Raw genomic sequence first — 15,352 nt, forward strand, 5'->3', positions numbered from 1 at the left:
AAGATTTGTGGGGCCAAGTACAATAACTTCAGTTTTATCTGAGTTTAAAAGCAGGAAATTAGAGCTCATCCATGTCTTTATGTCTGTAAGACATTCCTGCAGTTTAACTAATTGGTGTGTGTCCTCTGGCTTCATGGATAGATAAAGCTGGGTATCATCTGCGTAACAATGAAAATTTAAGCAATGCTTTCTAATAATACTGCCTGAATATACTGATGAATTCTAAAACCTGACTGAAACTCTTCAAATAGACCATTCCTCTGCAGATTATCAGTTAGCTGTTTTACAACTACCCTTTCAAGAATTTTTGAGAGAATGACTTTGATGATTGAGAATGATTTTTATAGTGTTAATCTTCCCCCAAAGTGATAAATTCAACATTTTCCACTTTTCCAGGCTTTTCTTGATTTTAGTGAGGAGAGAAGTCATTGATTGGCATTAGTTCTAGTAAGTTAGCGCATAATTTCACACCCAGATATTTCATGCCTGTTGAAAGCCACTTAAAATTACCTGCACTAACCATAGCTGGTTGGCATACTTTGGACACAGCCATAGCTGCCTGTTGAAAGCCACTTAAAATTACCTGCACTAACCATAGCTGGTTGGCATACTTTGGACACAGCCATAGCCTCTGATTTATGCCAGTTAACCTTATAGCCAGATACTGTAGAGAAAAAAAATCAACCTTATCAAGAAGAGCCTGAGTAGAGGCCGCAGGATCTGACACCAAACACAAAATATCGTCAGCGTAAAGAAAAAGTTTGCAACAACCCCTTTAATGTTCGTCTCCTTCCGTATTGAAACAGCTAGTGGCTCAATACTTAATATGAATAAAATTAGGGAAATAGGATCGCCCTGCTTAGTTCCCCTAAAGAGCCTGAAAAATGGTGAAATCAGGCCACTTGGTTTTGCGTAAATTATTTTAATCCAATTTAAAAATAAAAAATCCTTCCCAAATCCAAATTTTTCTAGCACACAGAACAAAAACCTCCATTCGACTCTATCAAACATCTTCTCTGCATCAAGGGAGAAGGCAGCCGCAGGAACGTCTTTCTCATGACTTTGCCAAAACAAGTGAAGTCACCTCCTTAGGTTATCACAAGCGGACCTCCCTTTAACAAAACCTACTTGATCAGAATATGTTGTTATTTTTGATCACTCAAGGATTTTATGTTGTTGTTAATCACGGGAGGATTTTATGTTGTTATTAGTCGCAGGACCATTTTATGTTGTTGTCAATGGCGGGAGGATTTTATATTATTAATCGCGGGAGGATTTTATGTCGTTCATCGCGGGAGGATTTCATGTCATTTTTTAATCGCTGGAGGATTTTAGGTTGTCGTTTTTAATCGTGGGAGGATGTCGTGTCGTTTTTTTTTTTTTTCGCGTGGGAGAATTTCGTGTCTTTTTTTTTTTTTTAATTGCGGGAGGATTTCGTGTCTTTTTTTTTCATCGCGGGAGGGTTTTATGTTTTGTTTTTGTTTTTTTTTTTTGTTTAATCACGGGAGTATTTTTTGTCTTTTTTTTTTTTTTTTCTTACTCGTGGGAGGATTTTGTGTCGTGTTTAATTGCTGGAAGATTTTGTCATCTTTAGTTACGGGAGGATTTTGTGACCTTTTAATCGCGGGAGGATTTTATGTCATTTTGAATCACTGGAGGATTTTGTGTCATTACCCGATGGCCATATTTGATGACCATCGGGTATTGCGATGGCTTTGTGTCTGTCCGTTTTTTTTGTTGTTTGTTTTTTTGCTCAGCATCAGTCCAGTCCTGTTACTACCAGAGTCTTCAACAGGAAACATTCTTGGGACACAGACCTTGGACAAGTTCAAACATGGCTCACCTTGACCTACTTTAGAAGTATTTTAAGAGGTTAAAAAGTCAGTTTCTGTTTTTAATCTGTTCAGTTTTGTTTTTGAGTGGTTGGGTGAGTAGAGCTGCACCACAAAGTCAGTGGCTGTTCTCTCCAAAATTGCGTTGTTTTGTGTGTTTATATAACATGTTACTCATATATTCTGTCAAAGCTAGTGAGAAATGTTTTTGGGCCATTTTTAGTTGCTGGAGGATTTTGGGCCATTTTTAGTTGCTGGAGGATTTTGTGTTATTTTTAACAGGGATGCACCAATACCACTTTTTTCCAGACTGAGTACAAGTACATACATTTGGGTACTCGCCGATACCGAGTACCGATACAAATACTTAATGATACATTACAGTTTTATGATGACTTTGAAAACATGTTTTATTCATCAGTTGTTTCTTACTTTTTGACTGTAACTGCTACCAATATCATTAGCTTTGTTTTTATTGACAAACTGTTCACTTTATGTCTCTCACTTTGTGTGTTTTTAGGAATCCGCTAGGTTGCGTAGCTACTAGCTCTTAGCCGGTTTAGCATGGCGGCTTCTCCTGTCTCTCCCGTACTTTTCTGCTCTGGGTGTGAAATGTTTAGTTATTCCTCGGCCTCATTTAGCAGTAACGGTACTTGTAATAAGTGCAGCTTATTCGTAGCTTTGGAGGCCAGGCTGGGCGAATTGGAGACTCGGCTCCGCACCGTGGAAAATTCTACAGCTAGCCAGGCCCCTGTAGTCGGTGCGGACCAAGGTAGCTTAGCCGCCGTTAGTTACCCCCTGGCAGATCCCGGGCAGTCGGGAAAGCAGGCCGACTGGGTGACTGTGAGGAGGAAGCGTAGCCCTAAACAGAAGCCCCGTGTACACCATCAACCCGTTCACATCTCTAACCGTTTTTCCCCACTCGACGATACACTCGCCGAGGATCAAACTCTGGTTATTGGCGACTCTGTTTTGAGAAATGTGAAGTTAGCGACACCAGCAACCATTGTCAATTGTCTTCCGGGGGCCAGAGCAGGCGACATCGAAGGACATTTGAAATTGCTGGCTAAGGCTAAGCGTAAATTTGGTAAGATTGTAATTCACGTCGGCAGTAATGACACTCGGTTACGCCAATCGGAGGTCACTAAAATAACATTAAATCGGTGTGTAACTTTGCAAAACAATGTCGGACTCTGTTGTTTTCTCTGGGCCCCTCCCCAATCGGACCGGGAGTGACATGTTTAGCCGCATGTTCTCTTTGAATTGCTGGCTGTCTGAGTGGTGTCCAAAAAATGAGGTGGGCTTCATTGATAATTGGCAAAGCTTCTGGGGAAAACCTGGTCTTGTTAGGAGAGACGGCATCCATCCCACTTTAGATGGAGCAGCTCTCATTTCTAGAAATCTGGCCAATTTTCTTGGATCCTCCAAACTGTGACTGTCCAGCATTGGGACCAGGAGGCAGAGCTGTGGTCTTATACACCTCTCTGCAGCTTCTCTCCCCCTGCCATCCCCTCATTACCCCATCCCCGTAGAGACGGTGCCTGCTCCCAGACCACCAATAACCAGCAAAAATCTATTTAAGCATAAAAATTCAAAAAGAAAAAATAATATAGCACCTTCAATTGCACCACAGACTAAAACAGTTAAATGTGGTCTATTAAACATTAGGTCTCTCTCTTCTAAGTCCCTGTTGGTAAATGATATAATAATTGATCAACGTATTGATTTATTCTGCCTAACAGAAACCTGGTTACAGCAAGATGAATATGTTAGTTTAAATGAGTCAACACCCCCGAGTCACACTAACTGTCAGAATGCTCGTAGCATGGGCCGTGGCGGAGGATTAGCAGCAATCTTCCATTCCAGCTTATTAATTAATCAAAAACCTAGACAGAGCTTTAATTCATTTGAAAGCTTGTCTCTTAGTCTTGTCCATCCAAATTGGAAGTCCCAAAAACCAGTTTTATAGCAGCAATCTTCCATTCCAGCTTATTAATTAATCAAAAACCTAGACAGAGCTTTAATTCATTTGAAAGCTTGTCTCTTAGTCTTGTCCATCCAAATTGGAAGTCCCAAAAACCAGTTTTATTTGTTATTATCTATCGTCCACCTGGTCGTTACTGTGAGTTTCTCTGTGAATTTTCAGACCTTTTGTCTGACTTAGTGCTTAGCTCAGATAAGATAATTATAGTGGGCGATTTTAACATCCACACAGATGCTGAGAATGACAGCCTCAACACTGCATTTAATCTGTTATTAGACTCTATCGGCTTTGCTCAAAAAGTAAATGAGTCCACCCACCACTTTAATCATATCTTAGATCTTGTTCTGACTTATGGTATGGAAATAGAAGACTTAACAGTATTCCCTGAAAACTCCCTTCTGTCTGATCATTTTTTAATAACATTTACATTTACCCTGATGGACTACCCTGCAGTGGGGAATAAGTTTCATTACACTAGAAGTCTTTCAGAAAGCGCTGTAACTAGGTTTAAGGATATGATTCCTTCTTTATGTTCTCTGTCATATACCAACACAGAGCAGAGTAGCTACCTAAACTCTGTAAGGGAGTTAGAGTATCTCGTCAATAGTTTTACATCCTCTTGAAGACAACTTGGATGCTGTAGCTCCTCTAAAAAAGAGAGCTTTAAATCAGAAGTGCCTGACTCCGTGGTATAACTCACAAACTCGTAGCTTAAAGCAGATAACCCGTAAGTTGGAGAGGAAATGGCGTCTCACTAATTTAGAAGATCTTCACTTAGCCTGGAAAAAGAGTTTGTTGCTCTATAAAAAAGCCCTCCGTAAAGCTAGGACATCTTTCTACTCATCACTAATTGAAGAAAATAAGAATAACCCCAGGTTTCTTTTCAGCACTGTAGCCAGGCTGACAAAGAGTCAGAGCTCTATTGAGCTGAGTATTCCATTAACTTTAACTAGTAATGACTTCATGACTTTCTTTGCTAACAAAATTTTGACTATTAGAGAAAAAATTACTCATAACCATCCCAAAGATGTATCGTTATCTTTGGCTGCTTTCAGTGATGCCGGTATTTGGTTAGACTCTTTCTCTCCGATTGTTCTGTCTGAGTTATTTTCATTAGTTACTTCATCCAAACCATCAACATGTTTATTAGACCCCATTCCTGCCAGGCTGCTCAAGGAAGCCCTACCATTATTTAATGCTTCGATCTTAATATGATCAATCTATCTTTGTTAGTTGGTTATGTACCACAGGCCTTTAAGGTGGCAGTAATTAAACCATTGCTTAAAAAGCCATCACTTGACCCAGCTATCTTAGCTAATTATAGGCCAATCTCCAACCTTCCTTTTCTCTCAAAGATTCTTGAGAGGGTAGTTGTAAAACAGCTAACTGATCACCTGCAGAGGAATGGTCTATTTGAAGAGTTTCAGTCAGGTTTTAGAATTCATCATAGTACAGAAACAGCATTAGTGAAGGTTACAAATGATCTTCTTATGGCTTCGGACAGTGGGACTTATCTCTGTGCTTGTTCTGTTGGACCTCAGTGCTGCTTTTGATACTGTTGACCATAAAATTTTATTACAGAGATTAGAGCATGTCATAGGTATTAAAGGCACTGCGCTGCGGTGGTTTGAATTATATTTGTCTAATAGATTACAGTTGTTCATGTAAATGGGGAATCTTCTTCACAGACTAAAGTTAATTATGGAGTTCCACAAGGTTCTGTGCTAGGACCAATTTTATTCACTTTATAGATGCTTCCCTTAGGCAGTATTATTAGACGGTATTGCTTAAATTTCATTGTTACGCAGATGATACCCAGCTTTATCTATCCATGAAGCCAGAGGATACACACCAATTAGCTAAACTGCAGGATTGTCTTACAGACATAAAGACATGGATGACCTCTAATTTCCTGCTTTTAAACTCAGATAAAACTGAAGTTATTGTACTTGGCCCCACAAATCTTAGAAGCATGGTGTCTAACCAGATCGTTACTCTGGATGGCATTTCCCTGATCTCTAGTAATACTGTGAGAAATCTTGGAGTCATTTTTGATCAGGATATGTCATTCAACGCGCATATTAAACAAATATGTAGGACTGCCTTTTTGCATTTACACAATATCTCTAAAATCAGAAAGGTCTTGTCTCAGAGTGATGCTGAAAAACTAATTCATGCATTTATTTCCTCTAGGCTGGACTATTGTAATTCATTATTATCAGGTTGTCCTAAAAGTTCCCTAAAAAGCCTTCAGTTGGTTCAGAATGCTGCAGGTAGAGTACTGACGGGGACTAGCAGGAGAGAGCATATCTCACCCGTGTTGGCCTCTCTTCATTGGCTTCCTGTTAATTCTAGAATAGAATTTAAAATTCTTCTTCTTACTTATAAGGTTTTGAATAATCAGGTCCCATCTTATCTTAGGGACCTCGTAGTACCATATTACCCCATTAGAGCGCTTCGCTCTCAGACTGCGGGCTTACTTGTAGTTCCTAGGGTTTGTAAGAGTAGAATGGGAGGCAGAGCCTTCAGCTTTCAGGCTCCTCTCCTGTGGAACCAGCTCCCAATTCAGATCAGGGAGACAGATACCCTCTCTACTTTTAAGATTAGGCTTAAAACTTCCTTTTCGCTAAGGCTTATAGTTAGGGCTGGATCGGGTGACCCTGGACCATCCCTTGTTTATGCTGCTTTAGACGTAGATTGGGGGGGGGTTCCCATGATGCACTGTTTCTTTCTCTTTTTGCTCCGTATGCATCACTCTGCATTTAATCATTAGTGATCGATCTCTGCCCACCTTCACGGCATGTCTTTTTCCTGGTTTTTTTCCCTCAGCCCCAACCAGTCTCAGCAGAAGACTGCCCCTCCCTGAGCCTGGTTCTGCTGGAGGTTTTCTTCCTGTTAAAAGGAGTTTTTCCTTCCCACTGTGGCCAAGTGCTTGCTCATAGGGGGTCGTTTTGACCGTTGGGGTTTTTCATAATTATTGTATGGCCTTGCCTTACAATATGGAGCGCCTTGGGGCAACTGTTTGTTGTGATTTGGCGCTATATAAGAAAAAAGTTGATTGATTGATTGATTGATTGATTGATTAAATCATGTAACTTCACTTTTTGACTCCAACAAATTGTCCTTTAACATTAATTGTGTGTTTCTTGACAAACATGTAGGGCAGCAGCTATTGATTATTTTAGTCTTTGAGTATTCTATTGATTATTCTGGCGATTAATCGAGTAATCAAATAAAAAGTACTTTTGCTCTCCTTAAGCAATGGCACAATGTCACAGTCATCACACAGATTGTTAAATTTAAAGTATCCCTTTCTATTTTCCTGGCTAATCATTTATTTTTTTTCACATTTTTACAAGATTTGGATCTTTTCCGGTGTCAGGGGCTCAGCCAAAGTTGGGCCAAAGTCTTGACATTTTGCTGAAATGGTGATGGGATGTGGCTTTCTGTTTTTGTTTTCCTCAACTTGTAAAATTTAACCTTTTTTAATCCCTCTTTCTGTGACTCAGCAAATGCATTTCAGCTGGAGGTTGAACATGCAGCCTCACAATAACTTTTTTAAATTATTATTTTATTTAAGTTACTATGTTTGTGAAGTGTTGTGTGTTGCCCAAAAAAAAGGGAAAATTAAAAAGCGAAACACTCAGTCTGAGCAAAATACAGAAAAAAGAGTGGACCGCTGCTGAGAGGATCTTCTTTCAGACACTGTTTGTCAGTGTGGCCGGAGATGGAGCTGTGACTCGCCCGGTGTGAGGGATGTGAGAGAGACAGCAGCCGGCCACCGGGCGAATAGTCACTCCTCGCGCAGAGCGGACAGCAGGCCAAACAGTGTTTTTAAAAAGCAGACAAACACACTTCTTCACTTTAAATGTGCAGTCACTCTATTTCAGATGGTCAGTGTGGACCATCATTCTCCTAAAAGGTTTTATTTTACTCTCTGTGCCACATTGGAAGCGGTGACTTTTGTGCTAAATTGATTAGCATTTACACGGCTTAAGTGCATGCTCTAGTCTTCTCATTTTTCTGGGGACGTTACAGCGCCACACACAGGCCTGGCATATGTACTATAATGTTAAACAAAGCTTCGAGGCACAGAATTTGCCTTGAACATTTTTTGTAATCGAATTATTCAAGTTACGCGACTAATCGTTTCAGCCCTAAAAACATGACACTGCCGGACATCTCGCTGAAATGTAACCTGTGGACTTCAGCGCTACAAAATATACAACAGCAGAAACAGAACTGAAACTATCCATAGTTTTACTTTGCTTTATGTCTGTGAGGACTAAAAGCCTTTTTTTGAAAATGTGAGGGACAGATTATTTTTGATGAAAAGAAGCTTCTCTGCATTATTTCTGTTTTTATCTACGTGTGACACTGAGCTGAACAGCCTTTCACTCTCCACACTATTTTTTTTTTTAACTTTACGAGGTCTGTTAGAAAAGTATCCGACCTTCTTATTTTTTCAAAAACCATATGGATTTGAAGCACGTGTGATTGCATCAACCAAGCTTGAACCTTCGTGCGCATGCGTGAGTTTTTTCACGCCTGTCGGTTGCGTCATTCACCTGTGAGCAGGCTTTTTGTAGTCGAGCACTGGTCCACCCCCTCTCGTCTTTTTTTTCATTGTTTAGGAATGGCTCAGAGACTGCCGCTTTGCTTAATCAAAATTTTTTCAGAAACTGTGAGGCACATCCAAGTGGACACCATTCAAGAAATTCAGATGGTTTTCGGTGAAAATTTTATGGGCTTCAGAGAGATTAAGGAGTGTTACTATCGCTTTAAGGACGGCCCACAGCGGCTGATGTTGCGCCGCGCTCCGAGCCGCGATCGACAGGATGAACGACCATTTCATTTCTAAATGGATGGCTGTATGGATCCGTGACCATCGTGTGCAATTTCTCTGGTTATCACAAGAGCTGGACATCAACCATTTTCCAGCAGATTTCACTTTTAACAAGAGATTTTGTCATGGAAAGTTGCGCGGAGGCTTCGCGCGTCACAACGGATTCGCTGATGGAGTGAGACAAAGAACACCTCCGTTTTGGTCTCACAGGACGGCTTTGAGATGGCTTTCAGATAGCTGTCAGTGGTTTTTCAGTCGTGTGATTATCCGAGAAATTGTGGATGAGCCTGGACATGCCAGAACATGTCCTGTGCGGCTTCATCACGGCGTTGCTTTGCGCCATGCGGCACCGCCGTGACACGCGAAGCCTCTGCTCCTCTTTCCATTACAAAAACTCCTGTAACAGTGGAATGTACCGTTCAGTTCCAAACAGGACGCTGTGTTTTATCCGGGATGTTGTCTGACTAGCACAGGAATTGTGAAAAGACGTGAACATCAGCACTTTTTCGGCACATTGAGACAGACGTGCGGCCGCGACGCGCTGATGCAAGCGCACATGATTCAAATCCATATGGTTTTTGAAAAAAAATTAAAAGCTTGGATACTTTTCTAACAGACCTCGTAATTAAATACGTAAAGGTAACATACACAAACCGGAAATGGTTTTTCCCCAAAGGTGGAACATGTAAACACTGATGAGCACAGCATGCGTGCACACTGAGTCACGCGGCATCTGCGCACCATATGGAGGCAAAACAAAGTAATTTTAACATTGTTTTATTTATTTGATTTTTCTTTGTGGATCATGAGATAATTTAATTGCATGCAGACAGAATCGCCTGAAGCCTGTCGGAACTGAGATGTTAAAGAGGCATAGTGACTGTTGTGTCACACCAGGGGCTGAAACTCAGCCACCTGAAGGACAATCTCCACCACTGAAACCGTGATCTGAGTTCTGACCGAGGAACTGTGGCGCAAAGTGCCAAAGTTACAGAGAAACTTTTTTCAGCCACAACAAGGAATTAAAGTATTTTCAGATGTTGCTTAAGGAGGCCTTATGTGGATTATTTTTCTTCAGGATCATGTATTGATGAATGCCACTAAAATGAACAGGTCAGACTTTATTATTTACTCTGTGTGTGAATTTACTCCGCTTTCAGCCAATCGGTGGACATCATTGATGGATGTATTTAGTCTTATGAGTAAATTACATGAAAGACTGTAAAAATCCATATATTAGCTGTATCATTGTTTAAGCTGCAGTGTTCAAAATGTATGGAAAAAGCGGCTTATAGTCCAGAAATTACGTGTGCCCCCATTGAGAGGTTGCTGATGCTGCTGTGAAGGGGTATCGGGTCACGTAGTATCAGAGAAGTTTCATGATTACAAGTACGAGTAAATGAATACTGGTATCAGGATCAGTGCATCCCTAGTTTTTAATCACTGGAGGATTTTGTGTCAGTTTTAATTGCAGGAGGATTTTGTGTTGTTTTTAATCACAGGATGACTTTTTTTTTTTTTCTTTACACACGTCATCTTGAAATAGTTTGGTCAGGAGAAACACGTGAAATATCGATATTCAGGTCAGAACCTTCTTTTAACACGTATTTTGTGAGTTTTTTCTATGTGTTCACTCATGTATTAGCACTGAAAATGCACATGAAACATTTACATCTGGTCACTTGGTCAATATTTTGCCTGGTTAGGACGTGTAATGTTGCTGTCCATGAAGGGACATTCACGTTTAGCAGGCAGCATTGGGAGTGTGGACTCTTGGGCTCTGTGGTGTGTGTGTTTTGTAATTCAAAGTCTGACAAAACACCTTTTGTGTTGCCAAAGCAGTTATGCAAATGACCCAGGGCACATGAACAGCAAATGTGTGTGTGGCTGAGAGAGACATACACAGAGACAACTGTCCATAATGATGTCACACATTTCTGTCTGTCTCTCTTTCAGGAAGTCGTATCATATCGATGGAAGCTGCGTCTTTTCTTGTTTAACGTCAGCTGCTGTCTCGCTGCTTCTTACTTCTTCAGACGCCACAACAAGTACTGTGAACCAGGAAGTAAGGGACAATGACTGACATTTTGGCCATGTACTGCTGTCATTTCCAATCAGTGGTCACCTGCTAAACTCTGAGGATAAAAGCTCACATATTTAATTATCGCACCTTATGATGTTGAAAAAAGAAAATGAATTAATCACGATGAAGTTTGAAAATAACGTCTATTCAAATTTAACCTTTATTAAACCAGGTTAGTCCCATTGAGATGGAGATCTCTTTTACAAGGGAGACCTGGACAATTTTTGAAGTCTCCAGTCCACCTAACCTGCGTGTATTTGTATGTGGGAGGAAACCGGAGCACCCGGGCAGAACATACAAACTCCACACAGAAAGGACACAGATGGGAATCGAACCAATGACCTTCTTGCTGTGAGGCAACAGTACTAACCACTAATCCACCATGCTGCTTTTTATTTTCATATTCCGCTATGACTAGGGATGGGTATTGATAAGATTTTATCAATACCATTATCGATTCCCTTATCAATACTTCCTCTGAATTTTCTGTGTACTAAAAGTCGGCTTTACAGGTTTCCATGTCAACAACATTTTGAGTCTTAAAGTAAATAAATATGAAATAATTGGTCACTGGATCCTTGATCTCTGGACATAAATAGAAATAAACAAAATCTGTAGTTGTCAAAAGCATTTCCTTTCAGAGATTAATGGCATGAAAGTCTCTTTATACGTCTGAGCTGAGCTCAGCCAGCTGCTGGAGTCTGCAGGTCTGGGCTGCTGCACGTCAGCCAGGACGTCTCATTTTGGGAGGAAAAAACATTTTGATTGATTGCAGTTTATTGTTTGTATTACAATGTTTGGAAAGAGATGTCATTTGATTTAAATGGCGATTCACTTTGAAGTTATTAATTCTGAGCGGACTCTATCTTTCTAACTTGACTTAGTAGAGAGCAGCGCAGCATTTGGAGCAACGGAACGGAGGATGATTTTCATTTCTTTCTTGCAACAAGATATGAGTCCCAGTTACTCACTTTAATCTGCACAAAAGTGACTCATGATTGACATGTTTTAATGGCTTTGAGAGGAGATGAGAAATGGAGTTTCTGCTTCTGAAGAGGAGAACCAACGAAGCAGTGGATCGCAGCACTGCTTCATTGGTTCAAGATTCAAAGCAGAGCCACTGCAGATAGAGAAATGATCATTTTCCCATCAAACACCCTCAAAAACAACGGCCGCTCTGAAGTTGGTGGATCAAATCATTTCTTAATGATACCTGAAAAGAACTGGTTCTTGATAACCATCTCTAGCTGTGACGTTGTCGTTTATTTAGTGTGCCATTAATAGTTGTCATGTTTGGCTAGCAGTGCAATGTTTGGCCCTTGGACAAGGTCTTTAATCCCCAAGTTGCTCCCAGTGTCTAGTGAGCTTCTTGTATGACATCATGTGAGGCATCATTGTAGAGCACTGTGAGCTTCTGATATAGACAGAATAGCTCAGTATAAAATGCAGTCTGTTTACCATTTTAGTTAGCATTGAGCTAGCTCACAGGGTCTGTTAAAAATGTCAAGAAACATTTTTTGCTGTTAACATAAGCACAGACTGAGCTCAGTGTGAAAGTGAAGCATCATGAAAAAACAGACACACAAGCATGTTTGTGAATCAGTTTCTTGTCCTTTCATTCTCTTATTTTTCTTTGTGCTCCATGCCCCACCTTCCCGTTTCTCGCTCCATGCCCCACCTTCCCCTCTTCTCGCTCAGTGCCCCTCCTTCCCCTTTTCCTCACTCCGTGCCCCGCCTTCCCCCTCTTTGCGCTCCGTGCCCCGCTTTCCCCCTCTTCGCGCTCCGTGCCCCGCTTTCCCCCTCTTCGCGCTCCGTGCCCCGCCTTCCCCTTTTTCTCACTCCGTGCCCGCCTTCCCCTTTTTCTCACTCCGTGCCCGCCTTCCCCTTTTTCTCGCTCCGTGCCCGCCTTCCCCTTTTTCTCGCTCCGTGCCCGCCTTCCCCTTTTTCTCGCTCCGTGCCCGCCTTCCCCTTTTTCTCGCTCCGTGCCCGCCTTCCCCTTTTTCTCGCTCCGTGCCCGCCTTCCCCTTTTTCTCGCTCCGTGCCCGCCTTCCCCTTTTTCTCGCTCCGTGCCCGCCTTCCCCTTTTTCTCGCTCTGTGCCCGCCTTCCCCTTTTTCTCGCTCTGTGCCCGCCTTCCCCTTTTTCTCGCTCTGTGCCCGCCTTCCCCTTTTTCTCGCTCTGTGCCCGCCTTCCCCTTTTTCTCGCTCTGTGCCCGCCTTCCCCTTTTTCTCGCTCTGTGCCCGCCTTCCCCTTTTTCTCGCTCCGTGCCCCGCCTTCCCCTCTTCTCATCCAGTTTACACCCTCTTTGCCTTCTTTGAGTACCTGGTGGTCTTTTCCAACATGGCTTTCAATATGACCGCCTTCTGGGATTTTGAAAGCAAGGAGGTGATTGTGGCCACGCCTCCTGAAGACAAACGCTTCTGATCCTGGCTGACATCATAGGAGGTTCTGATGTCACAGACACGATGACCTTTCAACTGGAAGCACTTCCATAACACTGCCGCGTGGTGTTCCTGGGTCCAAAAAGTCTGTTTTTTTTATTTGTGTATTTATTGAACATGTTTCAGACGTCTGGATGACAGTAATGTGAAAATAAACTCATTTTACAAAATCATTCTCAAGGCATGAATTTCATCTGCTGTAATGTCTTCAAACAGCCAGGAGGCAGAAAATGCCCACCTCAAGTCTCAGCATGCCTGAAGCACTTTGAGAATAATTTGGATGGTTACAGCTGAGGCCAGATGTTTACATGCACCCTGGGTACAAACTTTTTTTTTTAACTGAACACAAGCAAGTGTGCACATTGGTGCACGTACAGACTGTACAGGCTGAGTGCAGCCTTTAGATATGACATTCAAAATCAGCCTTTAACATGTTAAACGGGGCGCTAGTGATGTTTTGGTTTTGATGCAATGAGCACACTGTCCAGCAGGTGGCAGACAGACCACGGGGGCGGGGGTGTACAGGTGCCATGGTGGAGGGACCAGTTACAGAGACCAAAACTTGTTTCTGCCAGACTGTAAACGTTTATTTCTGTTCTGGAGTTTTTCTTTTTTTTTACATTTGCTTCTACGGAAACCTGCTGGACCTGGAGCCAACCTCTCATGGTCAGTTAGGTAACAGCAGCATTTCCATCTTCTGGGAAGCTTAATTTTGGAGGTTAGTGGTTAATCAACAGTTTTTAGTTGTTTTCCATAACCCATCCAGTAAGTGGCAGACTGGTCTACGCAGAACAAAGGCAAAGTTGATCACTGTCCTGTACATTCGGTCACTGTGGTGTATTCCAGTCTGGCTGCAATAACAATTAACTACTTAATTTGGCGACATCTTTGTTGTACAAATTCTCTACAGGGAAATTGTAGAGCAAAAAATGTTTTTAGTTGAGGTGTATGTAAACTTAGTTCTGATTTTTAGATTTTCTACACTCATGGATTGCTTTTCTAAATATCAGGAGGACAGCGCCCTCTGAGTGTGTTCGTTGAACATGGTGATGGTGCCCTCTGTGAGCGTGTTCTTTGAACGTGGTGATGGCGCCCTCTGTCTGTGAGCGTGTTCACTGATTGTGGTGACATAAATCGTCAGTCTGTCCCTATATGCATGTGTCTCCGTCCTCATCACAGTTTATGTAATAGTGCCATCTTTAAAAATGTGAATGTCCTTCCGGGTGTGACAGACTTTTTTAACTCCGGGTGAGGAGTGTTTCCTGTCCTTAAGTGTCCTTTTGTATTTTTTTCCCTGCTGAGTCCTTTGCTGGCTGCGAGGTTAAAGGACCAGTTGGTCCACTGATTCTGACTGTGAGTCAGTTCCAGGTTTGTGTCTTTTTGCTGCTTGTTCCGCATTGACTTTTTCTCTAATGGCAGCGTATTAGTTTTGAGGCCTGAGAACAGGAAGAGGAAATGCCGCCTGGCCTCAGAGGAAAATGTGACATCCTGAAATCTGACACTCCTCAGTAACTGTAAACGCCTCATCTGCTAAACAGCCGGCCTTAAATTAGCACTGAAAATTCACTTTGTCTACACAGAACACAACATTTTTTATGGTGCTGAAAAGCGAAAAAGTAGATGTTTGTCTCAGCCAGCGCATGTGCAGACAGAAAGTCATAATAAATGCCATCATCGCATAACTCGCCAAATCACAAAGCGCATCACGAGGAACAAGTGACGAACTGCAACACTGTCAGAAAAACAACTTTTTTCCAGATGACCTCTAATATCCCATAGGTATGTCTGCCTCCTGCTGGACAGTCAGTGAATACCAACACGTGAGCATCAGCGAACAAGCTGCAAACAGCCGCGAGAAACATAATGCCACCACGTGGATAAACGGTAAAACTGGAATGAAGAGTGGATAGAATGTGTGGCTGGAAATAATTATGAAACTTTATATCGTCACTGCAGATTAACAGTCACATGAGGCCTCATTACAGGTGTCCGTCCAATCACAGACACCGGAGCTTCTAGCGGGCATTAGCCATCCAATCGCAGACGCCGGAGCTTCTAGCGGGCGTTGTCCTTACAATCGCAGACGCCGGAGCTTCTAGTGGGTGTTGTCCGTCCAATCGCAGACGCCGGAGCTTCTAGTGGGCGTTATCCGTCCAATCACAGACACT

At 42.1% G+C, this 15,352-nt stretch overlaps 1 protein-coding gene across 1 annotated transcript in view; it reads left to right on the plus strand.

Moving 5' to 3' along the window:
• pgap2 (post-GPI attachment to proteins 2) overlaps window positions 1–13,351 on the plus strand; it is a 63,246-nt gene extending 49,895 nt beyond the window's left edge. Inside the window, exons 5-6 of the mRNA XM_034177584.1 lie at window positions 10,619–10,727; window positions 13,037–13,351. Of these exons, the coding sequence (XP_034033475.1) occupies window positions 10,619–10,727; window positions 13,037–13,167 (240 nt within the window). The 3' untranslated portion in view covers window positions 13,168–13,351. The remainder of the gene's footprint in view (window positions 1–10,618; window positions 10,728–13,036) is intronic.
• Window positions 13,352–15,352: the final 2,001 nt, after the last annotated feature.

The sequence above is a fragment of the Thalassophryne amazonica genome, chromosome 9, assembly GCF_902500255.1.
Source record: "Thalassophryne amazonica chromosome 9, fThaAma1.1, whole genome shotgun sequence".
NCBI classification, from domain to species: Eukaryota; Metazoa; Chordata; class Actinopteri; order Batrachoidiformes; family Batrachoididae; genus Thalassophryne; species Thalassophryne amazonica.